This window comes from Cygnus olor, chromosome 17 (genome assembly GCF_009769625.2).
Source record: "Cygnus olor isolate bCygOlo1 chromosome 17, bCygOlo1.pri.v2, whole genome shotgun sequence".
NCBI classification, from domain to species: domain Eukaryota; kingdom Metazoa; phylum Chordata; class Aves; order Anseriformes; family Anatidae; genus Cygnus; species Cygnus olor.
In genome coordinates, this window is record NC_049185.1 from 11998338 (window position 1) to 12021142 (window position 22805).

The 22805-nt window shown below is 39.1% G+C and overlaps 1 protein-coding gene across 3 annotated transcripts in view; it reads left to right on the plus strand.

Moving 5' to 3' along the window:
• The window catches only part of SBNO1 (strawberry notch homolog 1), a 35819-nt gene that overhangs the window by 416 nt on the left and 12598 nt on the right, over positions 1-22805 (plus strand). Inside the window, exons 1-21 of one of the 3 annotated variants that reach the window (XM_040576605.1) lie at positions 3751-4099; positions 5727-5860; positions 6454-6558; positions 7302-7611; positions 9363-9404; positions 9783-9883; positions 10998-11094; positions 12193-12353; positions 13008-13141; positions 13277-13367; positions 14283-14444; positions 15005-15140; positions 15214-15319; positions 16594-16747; positions 18225-18407; positions 18534-18631; positions 19233-19384; positions 19974-20171; positions 20470-20640; positions 20734-20903; positions 21958-22089. In XM_040576605.1, coding sequence (XP_040432539.1) covers positions 4093-4099; positions 5727-5860; positions 6454-6558; positions 7302-7611; positions 9363-9404; positions 9783-9883; positions 10998-11094; positions 12193-12353; positions 13008-13141; positions 13277-13367; positions 14283-14444; positions 15005-15140; positions 15214-15319; positions 16594-16747; positions 18225-18407; positions 18534-18631; positions 19233-19384; positions 19974-20171; positions 20470-20640; positions 20734-20903; positions 21958-22089 — 2844 coding nt within the window. In that variant the 5' untranslated portion in view covers positions 3751-4092. Of the gene's footprint in view, positions 1-3750; positions 4100-5726; positions 5861-6453; positions 6559-7301; positions 7612-9362; positions 9405-9782; positions 9884-10997; positions 11095-12192; positions 12354-13007; positions 13142-13276; positions 13368-14282; positions 14445-15004; positions 15141-15213; positions 15320-16593; positions 16748-18224; positions 18408-18533; positions 18632-19232; positions 19385-19973; positions 20172-20469; positions 20641-20733; positions 20904-21957; positions 22090-22805 lie in introns of those variants that run through there. The other 2 variants (XM_040576606.1, XM_040576607.1) reach the window with 2 other exon arrangements.

Consider the following 22805-nt stretch of genomic DNA (forward strand, 5'->3'; position numbering starts at 1 on the left):
CGGCCTCTCCCCTCGGCCCCGGCCTCCCCGCCGCGGCTCCCTCCGGCCCTTTGTGCTCGGCCCCCGCCGTTCGCCTCAGGGCTGCGGGGCCGCCGTGCCGCCCGCGGAGGGGATTCCCGGTGCCCCGCGGTGCCGCCCTGCGCCCTTTCCCCTCTTCTCAGGCTCCTCGGAGCGGCGGCGGCGGGGTGGGGGCCGCGCACCGAGGCAGCTCCCGGTACCGGCATTACGCAGCCGAAGCAGCCGCCGGTACCGGGGTTACGCAGCCGCTCCGGGCCCAACCCGGAAGTTTTTGTCCGCCCCACGTGGCGGCGGCTCCCCCCCGGCTCCCCCCGGCCGCCTGCGGGGCCGCCTCGCCTCGCCCCCGGGTTGCCACGGGGAGCGCTCCCCGCGTCCCTGACGGGCCGAGGGAGAGGAGGCCTCGCTGGGCTCCCTCTCGTTCGTCCCGCTGTTATTTTTAGCCGGCCGGGTTCCGCGCTTTGTTGGAGGGGAGAAACGAGGAGTACGGAGCTCTTTCTCTAGGTGCTTGCGCCGTGGTTCTTGGTCTTTGGTGCCCGCTGAAGGTTAGGTTAGTACCTTACGCGTAAAAAGCAGTTAAATTAATCTGTTAGATTATTAGCATGAATAAACGACGATTTCTTACACAGAAACACAAAACCTCTAGTTAAGAATTAACTCAGCGATAGACTGTTTGCCTTTGAAGTACATAAATTGTCTGGATTAAAGTAGCGAGTAAAAATGCCTGGATATTTTGCTAGTTTCTTAAACTGAAGGACTTGAATTGATGATGATGTCAAGCAAATAATTTACTACGGTAGTTGTGTAACAGCCTGACATTCAGATTCTTTTCTGTTATCTTTCTTGCTGGTGTGCTGTTATATTTGAAAGTGATCTTAGTCTTTAAAAATAAAATGTGGGCAGTTTGTCTTACTGTTCAGACAAGTTCTTTGGTGTCAGAACTGGTTGATAGCTGCTCTAGGAGCTTGCGCCTTGGGTTACACCTGGAACTGACTCCCACAGCAAAACTGAGGAAGGGTTCTGGTGTTCAGGTGCTGTGATCATCTCTTCTGGGTTTTTATTAATTAAAAACCTTTCCTGTCAGTTAACTTAACCTCCATACATCTAGTCTGAAAGCTGATTTCACACCAAATCGTTGTATTGTTCAGCCTTCTAATATTAAGGAAAAAAACTGGATTTCCCATCTTCATTCTGTACGTCCTGCCTGCTGTAAAATTCATAAAGCAGTTGGGAGAGAGCTTTAGGGCAGGGTTGAATCCCACGGTGTGGTATCCTGAGCTGTGCCTCGTGTCCTCCTAAGCTTCTCTTTGGAGAGAGAAGTAGTGTTTGAACAACTGGTAGGGTATTTACAGGGCTGGACTGATTTTCACAGAAATCTAGAGATAACTTTGTACATTTACCTGCAACGTTAACCAGTAGTCCTGAGGTTGAAGCGTGTAAGGATGGGTGAGTGGGGTAATTAGCCTTGTACTCCTTGATTGGGTAGTGACTGGAAAGGAACAGAAGGGATTGGGTTTGAGCTCAGGTTTTTTGTTTCTGTTGTTGTTACCCAGGCTACTTTCTAGAGGCAAAAGCTGGGATGAGCAGAACCCACATGGATATCCAGCGAACCCCACTGAGTGGGACTGGGAATTAACAGCCCTCACACGTCTCTTGTGCGAGGCTGCCGAGGGGATTGTGAAATGTTTCTGCTGCCAGTAGTGCACAGGTCAGGCAGTGGGGGACACATCTGCCTTTCTGGGCTGCATCACGATTTGCATGATACCTCACATGGCTTCTAATATAGCTTAAGTGACGTGTGTTCCACTGAAAGCTCCTCCTAATAAAAGGAGAACTAGTTGCTTAACTGTGGTACTGTCGCAGGCTGAGCATTAAAACCGAGTTTGCAGGTTGGGCATGCCGGAGGCAGGTTGTCTGAAGGGTTTAGCAATAGCTTCCCTAGTTGATTGTGATGTTAACTTCAGGCTAAGTTGTGATACTGTAGTTCTGTGCCTTTTATAGGCTCTTACCCTATAGAGCGTTACAATGTGTAACTGACAGATTTAGGAGTGAAACCTTTTCATGGTTTCAGATTCTACCCTACTCTTCTTGGGGGACGTGGAGAGCAGGTTGCTTACCATGTGTTTTAGCTTTTTTTTTTGTGTTTTCTGTCTTTCTAACAAAGCTAAAATGGAGGGAGGGAGAGAGCCAGGTTGGCATGGATACATGTTGTAATATTAAACATGGCATTCTGGTTTTGTTTCTTTAAATCAGAAATTATTTACATAATGCACAGTGGTAGGGAAACTGTCGTTTTGTCAAAGTTTCAGGCCGTGTTCTTCAGCAGTATAGCACCTTACAAAAATGTTTGGTATATTTTCCTAGGCCTTCTTGAAATGGCAGCAGGTTGTATTCTTTTTTAATGCAAAGAATAGCTGGGATACTACCGTTGAAATTTTATATATCCATATTTTTAGTTTTATCTAACAGGTTGGTTCTTGCTCTGTGACACTGGACAGCCTGACTAAACATAGACAACCTTGTCTGCAAGATTCTGCATGCTCAGAACGGCTCTTCGACTGGTGAAATGCTCAGGGAACAGCTTGTAATATTCACAACTTTTTGTTATAAATATTTTCTTTTGGAGTTTTTTAAGATGTGGCAAACAGGTCCTTATATAGTATTGCCAAAGCTGAGCTGCAGAGCCTGATAAAGTTGCTTTCACTTATGTTAACTAGGAAGCCTCCTACCTTGCAAGATTATGGGGCTGTTTCAGCCTGATAACATTTTAGGCTTGACTAGTGTATGTCACAAAAAATAAAATAAGCTATCAAGATGCAGCTTTTCCTATATATTTTTTTTAACCTTCTCTTCCTTACTAATCTAAAGCTACATGGGAGAAAAGGGGGGGGTGGCAGCGCGGTGGCACTTGGAAGGTTCACAAAATCTAAAACTGGTGCCAAGTATTCAGGGCTTTTAATGTAAAAATTCTAGAAGTTCAGAATTCCTTTTGTTCTAGTTTCAAACAATGCAGCTTTGTTCCTACCATCCAGAAACAAAATAAATGAAACTAGTTAGTCAAACTTTCATTGTCCAAGCTGTCTGACAGACAAGTAAACAATTGCTGTTGTTTCTCCTAACGGTTGCTAACAGTCCAGCCAAAGCTAATTTTTAAGACTGTTAAAATAGGAGTTAGCATGGGAGGAATACAGCTGGGGGATTTCTCGTATGAAGACAGCTCTGGTAGGAAAGTGGGGGTTCGGAGCTGACCGTATGCACTCTGGAATTCTAGGAATTGCTATGCTAGTTTTTATTGCTGCTCATCTCGCAGAAACTTTGAAGCAAGCAATTAACAAATTACTTCTGTGACTGATTTTCGGAACTCAGACTGATTCAAATATCCAAGCCATTGTGTTTTTAAGGGTTAAAAAGGAAGTGTTCAGGGCAATTGTTATGTTAAACTTGACCTTAAACAGACTTGATAGGTTGTGGCACCATTTTAGAGTGGTTGGGGAAGGTGCGTTTGTGTGCGTGGTGCTGTTATTTTTCCTAGCCTCGGTTTGAGCCTTAATTTCATAGGAAGTCCTTGCCTCGTATTGCAATACTAGACTAGAAGTTATCTTAAAGAGAACTAGGACAAAAGAATACTGAAGTAAACAGCTCCAAGCTTCTGTTTTCCTCTGCCCCTGTTCTGTAAAGAGGGGCATATGTATCTCTCAACTGGGCTCTAGCCATACCTCCCTCTAGAGAGGGCTCGAGGAAAGCTACGTGCAGGCTGAACAATGACCTAACTGTCGCTCTTTTTGTACATTTAGATGTTCTTGTTTGACTGTGTTGAGCAAAGGTGTTTGCGCTGTACAGAAGAGTGCCTGCTCCTTCCCAAATGAATGCTGCAAAGTTACAATTGTGAAGTGTTTCAGGGCCGCCAGTTTGAAGGGGTGACCAGTGTTAATTCCCCCCACTGTACAAACTCACCTGCAATGGCTGAAGTTCCGAACACCAAAAGGATCGAGAAGCCAAAACTTCATTTTGCAGGCTTCATCTTTCTCCTCCCACCAGTTTATAATCAGGGAACAGCGCTGTAAGCCTTTAAACAAAATGATCGGTCAGTATTTTAGTCTGATGAAAATTAGATTTATCCTTCCCATTTCAATGGTTGTATGCATTTATAGACCCCTTTTCTGAGATAGGGGGCTTAATATTTCTGAAAGGTAAAGCCAGCAGTCTGCTTTTACTCGCTTTTATTGACCCATTCAGGACTCCAGGAGATGGACTCGTGGGAGGTGACATCCTCTGAAGGAGCTGACACGTAACTTGTCTGCTCGCTATCTTCAGATCTGCCGTGCCAATAAACTACAAAGTAGGCCGTTCTGCCAACTTAGCTGATCACCTCAAGTGCCTTATTTTTCTTAGGGAAAAAAAGGTCAGAGTATAGTTCTGACATAGCAAATGGCCTTTAATGGGATTGCGTTGGGTTAGTAGGAGCTCCACCGATTTTGTTGCTTTGGTATTCTTCTGGACAGAACAGTCTTTGAGGCTTAAAAGTACATCTTCCCCTTTGTCCCTGTACCATATGTCCACTCCTTCAGCTGCGGTGCCACCGTCTGAGAGTTGGTCCACTAGAAGAAGGTCTCTCCCTATTATTGGGCATCCTAGAGCTAGGAAGAACAAGAATTAAATGCCCGAGGCTTTATTTACTACAAGAATTACCTGTTCTGCCAAACGTGCTAGGTAATGTGTGTGACCGACCAGCTGGCTGTGGCTTAGTGTACCCGTAGAGAAGGATAAGCGACTGAATGCTGCTTCATCTGTGAATGTGTTTGAAATGGCAAATGTTTTTGTGTTCTTATCTGCTTCAAAGTATGCGTTCAGCTTTGTTAGTTTTCTGTTTTGTTACCAATGGGGGGTGGTGGTGGTGCGGAAAGCAAGTGAGATGAATTTCTGCTTAAGGTGTATTTCGGAATATGTAAGCAACAGCTGAGGTAACGAGTGAAGTTCAGTTTTTCTCTTAGGACTTCCTTAGGAGAGCAAAACACATCTGTCTTGAACAGCATTTGGCTTTTTCAGAAGTTTATACACTGCCTAGCGTAGCTTTTTGGAATTAATTTTGCTTGTCCTACACGTGAAGGAGCCTGTGACCTGATGCTGGTGTCCTATTTAATGTGTAGCTAACGTACTGCTATATGGAACATTTGTTCTTTCCCCTATGCAAAACAAAATTTCTCCCATGAATGAATTACTACCTAATGAAACGGTACGCAAGAAATAAAAGCTTCCCTTACAAGCTTTTTATCGCTAAATTGTTGTTACAAGATAAACTAAATGAATTTTAATTGTGCTTCCCTCATGCGGTGTGCTTTACTGACAGACGCATCATTAGTATAATAGTCTCGCCACTTCTGCCACTTGATATTTCTTGTCATGCTTAAAAATGTAGTGTGATGAAGACTAAAAAGGCCATCTTTTTTCTGTAAGTTAATGAGCGTCATGGCATTCTGCGTAGCAAACTTTTTTCCTACCTGCTTCTAAGTTTGGGCATATTGAGAAGATTTGTAGAATATTTTTTTGAAATGAACAAAAGAGCCGGAGCAAATACAGAAAGTGAAACTATGTGTGCAGGTGACTGCACTGCATGTGTTCTTAAGTCTAGGGAAGGAAACTTTAAATGTGTGTGCACATGCACAGTAAGTCACAATTAAATGTAACTTGCGTTTATGATCTTAATTTTTTAGAGATGGTGGAGCCAGGACAAGATCTGTTGCTTGCTGCTTTGAGTGAGAGTGGAATCAGTCCAAATGATCTATTTGATATTGACTCTCCGGACGTGGTTCTTGCAAATCCAGCTCCAACTCCAGCTGTTCAGCAGGTTAAAACAAGAGCATTGTTGTTTGCTAGAGGACATAAGAGCTTGTACTTGATGTATTGGGAGAGGAGGGAGGGTCCATAGCAAATGTTCAAAGAATGTGGAATTTTCATAAATTTATTGCTTCATAGTGCTGAGATTGGAAAATGACTTATTAATTCATTTTAAACTTTATACTAACGCAATCTGAAACACGCTATTTAGGTCAGTATAGTCATATATTTAACTTGCCTGGTTTCATTATGTTAAATGGGGAAGTACTGTCATGTGTCCATAGAGAACTCTGCATTACTGGAGTCGTCTTGCTCTCCCTTAAAATGTGCGCACTCTTAATATCACTGGACTCTGGCTGCTTCCTATAAGATGTCAGTGACGTCACGAACCTAATAACGTTTTCTCTGCAGTTAACTAATGGTCTTCAACTTTTCTGGATGGAAATAACCACTTGATGACCTTTGTTTTCAGTGCAGCCTTTGTTAATAAGCTCAGTTAAGGACTTCCCTATTAACTTTCATTTTGTGGGTGGGTGTTCAGACTTGAATTTGATTTCCTGCTAATACCAGTACCTAGTGATTCTTTCTTTCTTCCCTCTGCAGTCAGTGCCACTTAGTGCATTAGAGCTAGGCTTGGAAACTGAGGCCACAGCTGCTGTGAAACAAGAACCAGAGACTGTATCGACTCCAGCCTTATTAAATGTTCGGGTAAGAACTTCAGGGTTTTGTATGTGTACGTTAGTGAAATGTCACAAAAGACGTGGGACCGTAACATGCCAGTTAGCCATCATATCAGTATTGTGTATTTTGAGCCTGTGAAAGCTGAACAGACCCATGGGTTGATAGGATTTTCGTGACAAGGAGCACCAAAGAGGACAAGCAGCATGCAGAAAAACGTTTTGGGGTGTCCAATGTGCCTTTAACTCCCCCTGCATGCATATTCTGGCTATATGAAAGCTTTGGGAACTTGAATCCTGTACCTGAACTATGCATCACCTTTTGTGACTGCAGATAATTCTGAGCACCACAAGTGTGGTAGTTGCACCTGAAGGGAGAATATAAAAGGCAGACCTGCAGTGTGTCTGAAAGGTTGCACCAAGTACTTGAAGTAATTCAAGTTATTTACTTCCACAACTATGGAGATAGTTTGTATGTTGGAAATTTTTTTCAGTTTAGAGTTTCTATACCCATGGAAGTTATGTTTTGTGCCTTTTAATCCTTCATCCTATTTATTTACTTTACCTTGCCTTTAAAAAAAAAAAAATGCGAAAACATGAACAGCAATATAGTGGTAGATGTTTTGAAAGACACTTTGTGCTCAGCCTGTTGTACCACAAGGCAATTCTTATTAACAGAGTTCGTAAATGGTGACTCTTGTGTTCTAGCTGAAAGGCTAATAGTCTGCTTTTTTCACTGCCGTCTGAAAAATCTCCCTGGTTCTTTGTTGGTAGCAACCACCATCCACCACAACCTTTGTGCTGAATCAAATAAATCAGCTTCCAACTTTGGGGACTACAATAGTGATGACAAAAACAACACCTGTTACAACCACAAGGCAGACTATTACTGTAGCAAAAATCATTCAGACCAGCACAACTACTCGACCCTCAGTTGCAGCACCAGCAGTACGGAATGCCTTGACCACTGCACCTTCGAAGGACCAGATTCAGCTGAAAGATCTTCTGAAGAATAATAGTCTTAATGAACTAATGAAATTGAAGCCACCTCCTAACATTGCCCAACCAGTAGCAACAGCAGCAAGTGAGTGTTCTTCTTTATTCATAATTACAGGATTTTGGATAAATGGTAAAATAATCTCGTGTGAAGATATTTGTGCATCTTATATTTTGGTTGATTTTTGGAATGTCACAGTAGAATGAAAGTGTGCAGAAACCTTATAAATTCTGTTCAAACTCTAATAGTGTTAGAATTTGGGGTGAAGTAATACAAAATAACAGGCTTTAAGAAAGTTATGCCTTCAGTTTACCATAAGGAATGAGGAAGATGATGTTTTAAAATGCAGCTGGCAAATTCGTAAAATTAATTTGTGGGCATTACTGAAGTTGATGGTGTAGCTTTCTTGAGCCTATGAGTTCTTGTTCTGCTGTATGTTTGCTGTGGAACTATGACAGATGGGCTTGTTCCCTTGCATCTTCCAAAAAAGATCTGTAGTACTCCTATCATACGGTGTTTCTCTGAAGTATCTCCCAAGAAAGGAGAACCGTGGTAGTCCTGTATATTTCATGGGAAGCATCAGACCTGTTGTGTTTTAAAAAAAAAAAAAAAAAAGTGCTGAAAACTTTTTGCTTCCATGTTACCGCTTAAAGATGGTGTTATGAGCCAGAAGTATTTTGTTACTGTGCTCTAAATCTTCACCTTGTGATACCTTTCATAGTCTTTTCTTGTATGCTATTTCTAACATGTAGTTAACTTGCATGATTAGCTTAAAAGGGGAAAAACTGCATGCATATGTATTTTTAAATTGCAATTTGATGTCTAAAGTATTGCATGAAATGTACTGGTTTCATTTTTTTGAGTTATTCTGCTTTTAGCATGAGGTAAGGTTGGGCTACTTGAGTTTGAAAATATCTCTATTGCTGTTTTTCCTGAGAGGTACACAGACTTCTTCTGTGTTACTATTTTATCATTGTCTCTGAAATAAATGATTTTTATAGGCAGAGTTGAAAGTACGCCTTTTTTTCATATGCAGGTAGAATGCGCTCTAAACGAAGCCAGCTGTTAGGATGGAAACAAGAATGTTCCTCCTTGCTCGTTGTTCTGAAGTGGTTGACAAAAATTGAACTTGAAAAACCAACTGAAGTTGAGGGGTGGGAGGCAGGAAAAGCAGTGAGGGAGAACAGGAAAGAGTTTTATAGGATCTCCGACTTACCTCTTTGTACTAAATGAAAGCTAACAGAAGCATGTAAATAATAAGGAATTATCAAGACCCAATAGGTGGTGTAATGGCACAGCTGCAGAAAGTAGTTGAATATGCATCTCCTCAAGTAAGGAGACACAACTTTTAGAACCACATTTCTAGTCTTATTTATGTGCTTGTGGTTTTGGACCTTTTTCGTTATTATTCAAAAATAATTAAAAAAATTGGTAAGTACTTGTAGAAAACTCGGGGCAGAGAAGCTTGTGGAAGGAAGCGTGGTCTTTTCATACAACTCAGGCAGCAGAAGTTCTAGATTGTAAAAAAAAAAAAAAAAAAAAAAATTATACAGCCTCTCTGAGGCAAATGCTTTCTGTGCAATTGTTTTAATTGTTTTCTAGGGTCAGTTGCATGAAATCTAATATATGTATTGACTATTGACCTCATGGAAGCTTGACAGCTCCTTTAATTGTTTTACATGTATCCTTGCATGAATTTCTTTTAATTCTGTACTGAGCCCTATTGCTAGTTGATTCCAAATGTGGGTGAGGACAGGCAAGTTAGTAAATCTCCATCTTGAAGGATCCTGTTATAAACTCTAAACAATTGAGACCAAAGTTGGTTTTCTTTTTTTTAGACGTAATTGTAGTTCCTAAGGTAGTAAATGCCACCAAACCAGGTATGTTCATTTCTGTTGAAACACGGGGCTTTCTGGTTTGTTGTTAAACTCCCGAGGTTCACAAGGTGGAGTGCTTCTAAACACTATGTCTAGATTTGGTGAAGGTCTCTTTTTTTATTTTGAAACTAATGCACGCCTGTGTCAGATGTGATGGTATTGCATGGGAAATTTTAAGTAGTAGTGGGACTTAACTCCTTGTGTGCTCAGACACGTTATTTTTGGACACAAATATTGATAGCATTATGAAGCACCTGTGTCCTACTGAACAGTAGTGTCCTTCTCTGTTAATGAGCTGGAAGAGAAGTGTTGAAATCTGAGTCAGCGTTTAGAGGGAATTCCTGTAAAACACAGCGGGTGTTTTTTCTTTTTTTTTTGTAGCTGATCTAAGCAATGGTGCAGTGAAGAAGGAGGCTTCCACAAAAGAGGTAGCAAGAATATGGATAAATGATATTAAAATGAGAAGTTTTTCACCTACTATGGTAAGTAGTACAAGTAGTTAATCTGCTAAATGAGTTTATATTTTATCGGCCCCAGCCAACTGTGACTGGTTTCGGTGGTTACTTGTATTTGCCTGTTGTGGTAGAATTGTACTGAGTGCATCTGTTTCTTCAAAAGGTTTGCTTCTCCACTAAGCGTACTTGATTAGATGACTAAAACTAACAGCTGTGTAGACCAGGCAGCCTGCATACTAAATGGCAACTTCTTGAAGTTATCTTTAACAGGACCTCGCTGTGTGGACGCGAAAGGATGTGCTCCAGTTACAGCTGATAAACACCTCACTTGCTGTGTGTTTTTAAGACCTTTTTCTTTTAAAGTATCTCTGTGTAACTAGCAACAAGAAAACTAGGAGACTTTCTCTAGCATGACTGATGTTTTGGGTGGTTTGATTTAAGATATAAAGTATCTTTTTAAGATATTTAAGATATAAGAGTATCATTCAATAGCCTTAAATTTTAATAGATGTTTACAGCACCAGAACGTATTTTAGAGTTTCATCATCATCACTGATGGAATTGGGTTGAAGTTTGTGATGAGCAGTGCTCCTCAGTAACTGGCACAAAAAATTTCTTTGGGCAAATTTTGAAATATTAAATATTAATTGTGAAAGACTTCGAGTTGTTGTCTAGAGAGTGTTTTAAAATATTAGTATATTTACATTAACCAAAATCACAGTAAAAATGGATAACTGTCAAGTTTGGGAGAATACTGGATATAACTGTGGTTATTATCGTGACTGTTCCCTGAAGGTGTGAAATTGTGCAATGAATGTGCAACTAGAAGAGACTTCATGGGAGTACCTGAAAGTTAGGTTTTTAACTTGTTGCTTTCTTTAAGTCATAGCTTGGACTTAAAATGCTGTAGTAGTGATTCCCTCTGTAAGGGAGAGGAAGCTCCATGACGTTGTGTTTGAAGATTTCTTCAGAGCTTAAGAGATGTACATTTCCTTCTGTAGTTTGCCCAGCTGCTCTATTACATGTGCTAAGAAAACAGTCAAGTGCAAGTTTATGTTCATTACGTTTCTCAGTTTAATTTTCAGGACATAGTCAAACAGCACATTATTAGTACTCTAATGCAGATATTCCTCTATTCTAGAAAGTGCCAGCAGTGAAAGAGGAGGAGGAACCTGAGGAAGAAGATGAAGAAGAAATGGGCCACGCAGAAACTTACGCTGAGTACATGCCAATAAAATGTATGACCTAAAGCTTAATTGCATTAAAATGCTGAAATGTTTTGATATCTTTTAGCACCTATAGAAGAGTGAATAGCATACACCATAAGTCCTTTAGGTTTCTATCTGAATGAAGAAAAAATCTGAATTTATGGTGTTTTTTTCCTAGGATTTTTTTCTTCTATAGCACTTAGTTTTGGAAGGTAATGTTCCTTTAATAGGAAAGGAGTTCATCAAGCAGTGCCTGTTTCATAAATAGAGTTGAACTGAAATCGGGTTTTTTACCTTTAAGTTTTCTGCCTCAGCAGAGGAATTTCTTATAAAAAGTTTGAGTGGTCACTACTATCCTTAAAATCCATTTTGAGTCTTTCAGTGCGAAGTTTACCCTAAGTGCTTTCTTCCTGTATTGTTCCTGACTTTTATTTCTTAGAATTGCCTTTTTGTTCTTCTAAAAAGGAAGCAAATCTCTTACAGCTGTTAATTGCCATCTCCTCTCTTTTCTCCTTTCCCCTCTTTATTGTAATTAGGGACAAAAAGGCCTAATCTTATTTACTAGTTGCTTGATGATCAGCTCTAAAAGTAAAGCAAAAAAAATTGTGTGGGGTTTGCAGCTAAATGGTTAATTTTTATTGTCAGAGATGATATCTGTCAGTAATTAAACCATGTCTGTTCTAAATCTTTTCTCTTCTTGTACTACTTAAAAACAGCCCTGTATAAATAGTTAGAAGAATGTTGCTTTTGTGATTCTGACATTTGAGGCTGCCTCTATTTTTTGGAGAAGGCAAAGTTCAGGGCAGTTTCAAACATATCGAGTACATAAATATTTTTAATTTTCTATACAACGAGCTTTTATACAGCCTAATTAAAATTGGGGGAAGGTGGTTAAAAGAGAAACAGTTAAGAATTGCAGTTATGTAAACCCAGGTTGATGTATTCCTTTGTATGTGATAATTTAAAGCAACTTAGACTTGAGTAAACATTGAAGTGTATTTCTTGAGTTCAACCTTTGCAGTGGTCAACTGCAGTTTGTTTTAGTAAATAAACCAACCTTTTCTGTAGCAACAGATCTGTTTATGATGTTCTCATCCTCTTCCTTCCTCCCCTTACTTTTCCAACCAGTAAAAATTGGTCTACGTCATCCTGACCCGGTAGTGGAAACCAGCTCGTTATCCAGTGTAACTCCTCCTGATGTGTGGTACCAGACATCGATATCAGAAGAAACAATTGATAATGGCTGGTTGTCAGCTTTGCAACTTGAAGCGATCACTTATGCAGCCCAGGTATGCTAGATGTTACGTCTCTTTTGTGTGTTTTACTGCTGTATTGAAAACTTCAGTGAGCACATGTCTGATACTGGCTATGCAGCTCTCTGTAAATCAGGAAGGTAGTGAAGGTTAGAGGACAACTAAAATGGTCGTAGGAAGAAGTTGCTTCCTGAAAAGATACTTAAAGGGTAGGCCTAAGGCTGGAGAAGAGGGAAGAATAAAAGGGGATGAAAATCAAGATTTAATATAACATAACATATATATAATATAACATAATCAAGAAGGCAGTGGAACTGTTCATCAGATCCCACAAAAAGGGCACAAATGGGAGCTTGGTGAAACTGATAAGAGAATCTTTACACAGTAAGCAGTGACTGTATTGAAGGGTTTAAAAAAATGATCTATTAGTGGCTGCTAAAAGGACTAGACAGATGCACATCCTTTACAGCAGTTCCAGGTGCTGAGGAAAGGAGGCAGGGATCAGGACCATGTAGAGCAGTCAAGCTCATATACGCTCTCTCAATAAAACCTCTTCATGCTGTCAGAAACTGCTTGGTGGGGTGGACCACTGGTCTCATCCGATAGGATGTTTCTTATGTTGGCTTATTTATGACAATCCGCAGTGATGTGTTTTGGAGAATGAGTACAAGTTTTTGTTTTCTCCTACAGCAACATGAAACATTCCTGCCCAATGGAGACAGAGCTGGATTCTTGATAGGTGATGGTGCTGGTGTAGGAAAAGGAAGGACCATAGCTGGGATAATCTATGAAAATTACTTGTTAGGCAGAAAAAGAGCAGTCTGGTAAGTGTGTAAGGACTTGTTAGAGCAGACACTGTAGTAACTATAGCACTTAAATTCAGTGTAATCTCTTCTGAGAAATGTTTTAGCAACTGCTTTTTGAACTGCTGTAACTTAAATGCTTTTTTATATCTTCAGGTTTAGCGTGTCGAATGATCTGAAATATGATGCTGAAAGAGATTTGAGAGATATTGGAGCAAAAAACATTTTGGTTCATTCATTAAACAAGGTGTGGAAACTTTTTACTATGTACAGTTGAGGCAAAACTTTAGGTACGCTTGTGTGACAAGTTGTGCGTGTTAACTGTTTTAAGAGCAAGAACGTACTAATTTCAATAAAACTGCTGTCTAGGTCTTGTTTGACAGGCCTTAATCTTGTGAGAGCCATGCAGTGCTTTAAGATAATCATGTAAATAGGCCCCTTGTAGGATTAAATCTTAGCATGCGACTTTTAAACATTATTCTTCAAACCACTACTGATACTACTAGTAGAGTGTCTTCTAGAAGTTGAAATAATCCTTAAATCATTTAGACTTTGTAGCACTTTTTCATTTTTACCCCACCAGTGCAGAGTTTGTATGTAGTACGCTTTGTGTATAATTATTGTATAATAGACTTTCTCAGAATGTATTAAAGCGGCAGCAGCGTGTGAAGTTATTTTCTGTGCTGTCTGCTTAGGATTAGCCACTTACATAAATTGTGAAGTGTGATTACTGGTTGAGTTCACTGTCTGAACTTAAAATTCCTTTTGAGTTAGTATTTTTGCTTTTTTCTAAAATACAGTAAAGCTTCTAGAAATTGTCAGTTATAGTAGCAGCCATAAATACACTCTCTAGCTTTAAGGAATGCATTGGAACAAAAATGTTAATTGTCTTTAAGTTAAGGAAATCGTCAAGTTGAAGAACTTGGCTGTTAATCTTCGAGGCCTCAGATCTAGTCTTTCTTAAGTATATGTTTAAGCAGAGTGCTGTAAAACCTCTTAACCAACTTCCCATAAGCCAGATATACCCCAAGCGCGATGTAGGGTCCAGGGGTTTCAAAGTATACAAACCATAAGGTTAAGAACACCAGCATGCCGTAGTCATATGGTGGTAGATGGTCCTGAGGAGGAATCCCTTGAATAATTTTTCTTATCTCTGTGGCAGTTCAAGTATGGGAAGATTTCTTCCAAACACAATGGAAGCGTGAAGAAGGGTGTCATTTTTGCCACGTATTCCTCTCTTATTGGTGAAAGTCAGTCTGGTGGTAAATACAAAACCAGATTAAAGCAGCTTCTTCACTGGTGTGGTGAAGACTTTGATGGAGTCGTATCCTTTATCTGGAGTTGGTTGTAACAAAGCTATTGTTTGAGCGCACATCCTTAAAGACAATCCCATGTTTTTATTTTCTGGTACTTTTGTATTTGTTCTTTCTCACAGTACTGTCACACAATAATGAATTGCATTCATGCTTTGACAGTAGACTTGAAGTCTTACAAACTTCATGGCAGTCTACGACTGTCATATTGTTACCACACAACTCTTGTACAAGAGATGAGCTTTTGTATTTTCTATAAAGAACACAAAATTAAAATGGTATTTAAGAATCTTAAGCTTACACATTCCCTTTCTCCAATATATTAAGTGTTTTTGTCTGGGAGTATCGACGACACTAACAGATCCAATTCTGAAGAGTATGGGTAGTTGTGTTATTAAATACTAGCTGAATATTTTTTCCTAAAGTTTTAATTGTTAAATGTGACTAGTAAAAAGTGCAATTTACTGTTGTAACCTATCTCTAATTAGTAGACTTTCTTGTTTTCTCTTCTTAACTCTCAGTTCACACAAAAAAATCAGTGGAGCAAACCTTTTCCTTAATTATGGTTCAGATTGTATTTGATGAGTGTCATAAAGCCAAGAATCTGTGTCCTGTTGGTTCATCAAAACCGACAAAAACAGGTCTGGCTGTACTGGAACTTCAAAATAAACTTCCAAAAGCTAGGGTTGTTTATGCTAGTGCCACAGGTATGTACTACTTGGTTCGCGTTAAATGTCTATGCTTTTACTGGCACTGGTACAAAGTGTGTTCTTCTCCTAGGTGCATCTGAGCCAAGAAATATGGCATACATGAACCGTCTTGGAATATGGGGTGAAGGAACTCCATTTAGGGAATTCAGTGACTTTATTCAGGCTGTCGAAAGAAGGTAATAATTTGAAGAGCTATAGCAAGAACACATATGGTTGTGATTGAATGTGCTTTCCAGTTCCTTTGTCTTTGCTCACACAGAGTCCTCCCCAAACTCATCCTGTCACTGAGGACTTTCTGCCTCTAGCTTCTAAATCTAGCAAAAATGTAATTTATCTTACGTGGTGAAAGATGAGATGCTTCCCTTACGTGCAGAAGATTTTGAGAGCTTTAGAAGCTGGCTAGGAGAATAGCCCTATCAAAACATGGGTGGTGGTATGAGGTGAAAATGTTTTGTTGCTAATCATGAAAACACACTGTATATACTGAGTACACTCAGTATAGTCAGCGTCTCCCTATATGCAAAAGCCCTCTAATGTTTATGCGCTCAGCTTAGGCAGCTTAACAGTAAGAAGTCTTGTTCTTATGCTTTCTGGTATAAGAACCCAGTTCAGAGAAATGACGTGTGCTGTTGAAAGGTACTTCGTATTTCAGACCTTTCAAAGAAAACTAAATGTGCAAGGTCGGGAGATAATGCCACTGCTGCATTCTTTGGTAGGTGAGCATTTTAATATATTCTGTTTTGCCTACTTGACAAGGATTTTTGAACACTTCAGAATGCTACAATAGGGCTTAGTATGCATCTTCTCACATACCATCTACATGATGCATGCTTTTTCTAGACTGTGCAAGTGTAGTCTCTGCTTTATTACTGAGTATGCATCAAATGAGCAATAATGAAATTACAGGCCTGAGCTTGTGAGTAGCTTAGCTTTGCAATTGACTTCAGTGCTCTTGAGGTATTGCTGAAGGTGTGTTTCTGTTAAAGAGAACTTAAGTTACTAGGTAACTTAATTATTTTCATACCAGCATAAATCTGAATAACTTAATATAGTTTGTATCCATTACTTTAAGTCCTCATTGGAGTTCATAAAATTGCAATAAAAGATTCTGTTATATGTTTGGACCAACTTCTTTGTTCGCTTACGGTTAATAAGTTGATATCCTAATGCATGCTGGGTCATTTTTGGGGAAAAAGTAGCTATCTGAGTTTTTTATACCTGTTGGAGTACATGTAGTACTCATGGAGCAGGGATGTAGTTTTATGTGGAGGCTAGATTTCAAGACCTTCTTTATTAGTATTGTTTAGTTAAACACTCCTAATGATTTTGAAAACATTCCTCCACATATGTAAGCATGCTATTTATTTGTAAAGAACTTGAATTTTGTTTTGTGTTTTTAACAAATCATTGCTCTTGAAAATGCTAACATTCACTTTTTGTTTTATTTTAGAGGTGTTGGTGCCATGGAAATAGTTGCTATGGATATGAAACTGAGAGGAATGTACATAGCTAGACAGTTGAGTTTTTCAGGTGTAACTTTCAAAATTGATGAAGTTCTGCTTTCACAGGAATATGTTAAAATGTACAATAAATCTGTGAAACTGGTAAGAACGCTTCTTTAAATTTGGTTCTGTCTTGAGTTCTGAGAGGTTGAAGTTACTTGCATTAAACTTAAATGCTTCTGAAATAAAGTATAGTCCTGTTGCTTGTTGAGAGACAGGAATGGCATCTACTTGTACCATCTTAGTGGTGCTTAAAGACTGGCATTTAAGACTTTGGCAAAAGCTGCTAGTTCTTGTTTGGAGTCATAAAAGCTGTAGTTTAGGGTGCATCTTCCAGTATCTGACAGATTCACAGCCCTCTAGCAGCGCTTCAGAGACCTTAGTCACTGTTGCCTTAGATTACGCTGTTCTCCTGCTGGTTATAGTTGCTGCAGTCCTCCCTCTTTAGGCAACTGAGCTGAAAACAAGCTGCAAAAGCACTAGACAGACTGCACACACTTCTTCACAGAAGCAGTATGGTAGAGCTGTGCTTGTAGTTAAACAGTGCAGGACAGTAGTTTTACATGTGCAGTGGATCAAGTCTAAATTGGTAAAGCTGTCGTTGCCTTTAATGTTTTTGTTTATTTCTTGGCTGGTTATCTCTTGTTCTTAACGTTGTCCACAAAACACATTCATTTGTACACATTCTTGTACAGCATCACCACTGTATTAGGAAAAATATTAGAATGAGAATATCCTGAGTTGGAAAGGACCCATCATAGAGCCCAACTCCTGACTCTACATAGCTCAACGTAAGAGTTAAGCCATATATGTAAGAGTGTTGTCCAGATGCTTCTTGAACACAGGCTTAGAGCCATGATCTCCTTCCTGCCTGGGATGTTTGTTCCAGTGCTTTGCCATCCTCTCAGTGAAGAACTTTTTTCCTAATAGGGAATCTGAACTTCCTGACACGACTTAATTGTTCCTTGGATATAGCTTAAAATGAACAGGGTCTTTACCTGCTGAATAAATGCTTAAGCATGACTCAGTATTCGTGTTGCATAGCTACAATAATTAAAATTGTTCTTTGACAGCTATAACATCAACTTCAAAACAGCATTTTACTTTATGAAGTTGTTTAAAAGTCATTAGACTCGTATCCAAAGCTTACTTAAAAGCATGCAGAAGTCTTACTTTAACATTCTTGTCTTAGACAAGTTTTAAAGGGTATAACAAAACATTGTAAATGTGAAAGCAGTAGTTTTCTTTTTTTGGTTGTTGCTTATGCCTAATTATGGGCAGTTCTCTTGGCTTTCTCAGCCTGAATATATTAATGGAGAAAGTAGATAATTAGAAAAAACTGTGTATTTGCATTGGCAGTAATGTAAATATCTGCTTTTCATTATGAAAGTAATTACATTTTCACTTTACTGAGCCATAACTTTTCTTTTTGTGAGCTTTGATGTACAAGGAGTTTCTTGACTTGCAGTCCCATAGTATCCTAACTTTACACTTCTCTTCTGTCTTTATTTGGATACTACAGAATGTATCTATATAGCCTTGAAATGTGACACAAAGCAATTAACATTCTCTTTTTCAGTGGGTCAGCGCTAGAGAAAGGTTTCAACAAGCGGCTGATCTTATTGATGCAGAACAACGAATGAAAAAGTCTATGTGGGGTCAATTTTGGTCAGCTCATCAGAGGTTTTTCAAGTACCTTTGCATAGCATCTAAAGTGAAGAGGGTGGTGCAGCTAGCTCGGGAAGAAATCAAAAATGGGAAAGTAAGTTGATGAAGACTTACCTCTAAATATTTTTGTTTATAACAAATATTCTAAAAGGCATGGTAGCAACATGCTTTTGTACTCTCTGGTATTGAAACATGTACCTTGTGTTAATTTGTCTTTTAGTGTGTTGTTATTGGCCTGCAGTCAACAGGAGAAGCAAGGACGCTAGAAGCTTTGGAGGAAGGTGGTGGTGAACTGAATGACTTTGTTTCTACAGCAAAGTAAGATATGATGTTTGTCAGGACTGCGCTTTAGCAAAGTGACTGGAAAACTGGAATACATGTAGCAATTTGTGCTTAAGCTGCCTGTATGTGAAGTCTGACAGGATTACTTATATGAGTTGTTCTTTAGTTCCTGGTTCTGCTGATGCCATGTTAAATGATGTTTTCAGGTGGAACAGCTGGTACTGTTCTACCTCAAAGTGGGAGGGAGGGTAGATGTGTCAAGCGCATGCTGCATTTACAGAAAAACTTTTTATCAGATGAGCCAGATCCAACCCTGAGACTACCTTGCTGAAGATCTTAATAATTTAAGTTAATCTATCATTTAAACGTTGAGCAGTAAGAAAATGTCAGTAGCAATAACACTTGACACCAAAATCCAATTTAATGAGTTAAAAGTAACAGTGCTGTAAAGTAAATGTCTCCTACCACTGTTTTTTAGAGGGTGACAAACACAGTAACATGGGTGATAATTATACAGGGTGCATCTGTAATTGCATTCACGAGGAATAATTCTTCACAGAAGTCAAGCTGTTCAAATGTTACAAGTTTCTACTTTAGATGAATGCAAATTGGACTGAACTTTCTTTTCCTTAAACAGAGGAGTATTCCAGTCTCTTATTGAAAAGCACTTTCCAGCTCCTGACAGGAAGAAACTGTTTAGCTTGTTGGGAATTGACTTGACTGCTCAAAGCAACAACAATTCACCCAGAGACAGCCCTTGCAAGGAGAACAAAATAAAGAAACGGAAAGGTAACGCTTGAGTTGCTACACTAATATCAAAGTGAAAATAGCAGTTTTACAACTGCTGTAAAGTGAACTCTGAGGGGAAAAAATAAATTATGGGAATGTAAGCATCAGTACCAATATTCATGAAAGAGCGTGTATTACAGGTCTCTAAGACTTTTGTTACAAATTTCTGTTAATAGATTTAAAACTGCTGCCAAAATAATAGTCTGTAAATTTTAGTTATTACTTCATTCAAAAATTGGGCTGATAACTAGTGTGGGATTGTGTCCCAAAGCAGCTTGTATATCAGACCACTTCCTGATGCAGTCAAGCAAATAACTGCTTCCTTGTTCTCATGACTAAGAAAAGAGAAGCCTGGTACCGTCTTTCCACAGGCTGGTGATACTTTTACCAAAAAAAAAAAAAGTGATTTTAAAAGTGTTGGGGGGAGGGCTTACTGGAAAAACTTAAATTTATTTTAAACAATTTTGTTTTTAATGTTGAATATTTTTTCAGTTTGTACATAGTGGCGGTGAAAACAAATGTCAAAAGTAGACTACAAGGTCTAAACTAACTTTTTTACCTTTTTGTCCTGGGGTGGTGATGGAACTAGGTGAAGAAGTAAGCAGAGAAGCCAAAAAAGCTCGTAAAACAGGTGGCCTTGCAGGTAGCAGCTCTGATGAGAGTGAAAGTGAGTCTGATGCTTCAGACAATGAAGAAAGTGACAATGAGAGCCTCAGATTTTTGAGTTCTGGAGATGATGACGACTTCAACCCATTCAGAGATGAATCCAGTGAAGATGATGAAGATGGTAAGGCAGTTTAAGTGCTTCATGAAGCAGGTATCTGTACTTACAGATAGTAAGCGTAAAGCCTTAAATATTTCAGTGACCCAAAAATACGATTGTGAATGATAAGTGTGTAGTTAAATCCTACTGGGACAGGAATTAGTTCTAGAGTGATCTGCATCTCTTCGGCAGATTTTTACACACTAAAGTTCAGGCTTCTGTAAGTCACCTTTTGTAATGAGAACATTGGTTTTCAAAGGAAGGGATGCATTTTTTTGTTAAATTCTTGTAAACTTTTTGAAAATATTTCATTTAATCCTAGATCCCTGGCTAATTAGAAAAGAGCATAAAAAAAATAAAGACAAGAAAAAGAAGAAAAGTATAGACCCAGATTCTATACAAAGTGCCTTATTAGCTTCTGGTCTTGGCTCAAAACGACCTAGCTGTTTTACTTCCACTGTTGGTACCACTACTTCTAGCACCAACACATCAGGTAAGAATAAATTTCTTTGGAATTCACTTGTTTGGTTCACCTTAGCAATTCAGCAGTGAAATTCTAATCAAAGGTTTTCCTCTTAATTTTCAGCAAACAGTAACGCAAACAGCAGCTTTGTAACAAGTCAGGATGCTGTTGAAAGGGCCCAACAAATGAAGAAAGAACTGCTTGATAAACTGGAAAAGCTGGCTGAAGATCTTCCACCTAATACACTGGATGAGCTTATAGATGAACTGGGTGGTCCTGAAAATGTTGCAGAGGTAGGCTGATGTTTACGTTCAGAGAAAATAGTGTTTTTTCTACTGCAGCTGTATGTTACTGATCTGGCAGCAGTAAATCACTGTTGTCATCCAAGATTATGTATTGCCTAAGTATCTGAAAAGAGAAGTTGTTCATCAGTTTTAGACATCTCACGGGTATGAGAATATAACCTATTTTTGCTGAATGCCCCTGCGTGAAGGAGAAACTTGAAGATTTTACTGGAATACAGGGAAGAGTTCTGATGGATGAACAGGTTATTTCTGAGATTGGTAGTGGTTTCTTATTAGATAAATAACACTAGTTTCTGTTTCTCTTAATAGCGGTATATAGTTCAAACTAGCTGTTGTCAGTTTGAAGCTGGTACATACGAGCAATAAAGATTAAGAACCTGTATAATAAAACCAAATTTGTGAAAAGTCAGATGAGCGATCATATCTCTTTCTCAAAAATCTTAGGAACATGTCTCTAAGCTACCTGTCCCTTTCAGATAGAAACATCATCATGATTTAAAAGACGCTGTTAAAATCATTGACAATCTCAGCTACCATTTTAGCTCATTTTCTTAGTACCTTTGGAGTCCTCTGGAGTTGTGAGCATTTTTATATGTCCCCAGTTGCTGTTGTCAGGAGTAAAAATAGCAAGCTAGTATGTTAGTATGTGAGAGCTTTTCTTCACTTCTGACAGGCATTAGACTCTTCATTTTAAGACATAACTTCAACAGTAGTCTGTAGAATTATTTGATGACTAACAACTCTGCTATGGACAGTGGTATAGTATATGTTTCTTCATAGGTATGTTCTTGTTGTACTTTTGATTCCCTGAGCCACCTCTGAATAAGTGTTCCACATAGCAGATAATGACATCAAGCAAAAAATATAATGCAGGTTCTCAAAGGTAGCTTTGTGCTTGGAGTATTGTACTTGGTAAATTTCAGAATCAGTAATTTGTGTTTTAAGGTTGGTATATGAATAAATAGCATCACTGCTTGAAGTTTGGGTCATGTAATAATTTTGGTATTACCATAATGAGTTTGTTCCCTTTTTGTTTTTAAAGATGACAGGCCGCAAAGGGAGAGTTGTGAGCAATGATGATGGCAGCATATCTTATGAGTCAAGATCTGAACTTGATGTGCCTGTTGAAATTCTGAACATCACAGAAAAGCAGAGGTTCATGGATGGAGATAAGGTAGCTCTTAAATACGATTTAGAAGAACTTGCTAGATGAGTCAGTCACATAGAGCAACAACTTGAATATTTCAGTCTACTTTTATCTCACTGTAAGTGACTTTAAGTACGATAAGTACCAGCTAGAAAGCATTTCCTATTCAGTGCTGTGCATTCTGTTTTTCAAACCAGTGTGATGAGTAGTCCTATCTAATATGTGGCTACAGCATTCTTCATAGGTCAGGCTCTTGTTTGGGTGGGCATGGAGGCCTGTTCCTAGGAGGCATGTACAAATGTGCCAGTTGGAAAGCTAGCACCCTTAAACTAGTCTTGTTGAAACAGCATGTGTTTAAAAAGCAGATAAACCTTCCATGTCTTCCAGCTTCCTTCATCTGGATTAACGTGTACTTCTGCTACAAAGAGAAAACAGTTGAGAGGGGGAAAAACTAGGTTGACTTGGTGCAATAGGGGGAGAAGAAGTTTCAATGAGAATGGGTGGGAGTTTGTTAACCTTAACATAGATGGAGAAGTAATGCTGGAAAGAGCAATAGCTTTTGTCCTTTAAATTGTACTCTGAAAGGAAATAATGACTAAAATAATAGAATTGGAGCTGATAAAAGGAGGAGGAAAAAACAAACACCATAAATGATTCACTTGGGTATGCTACCACAAGAGGGCAAATCAAGTAAATGTAGCTGTTGCGTGGAACTTCTGAGATCTGTTATTACACTCGAGGGG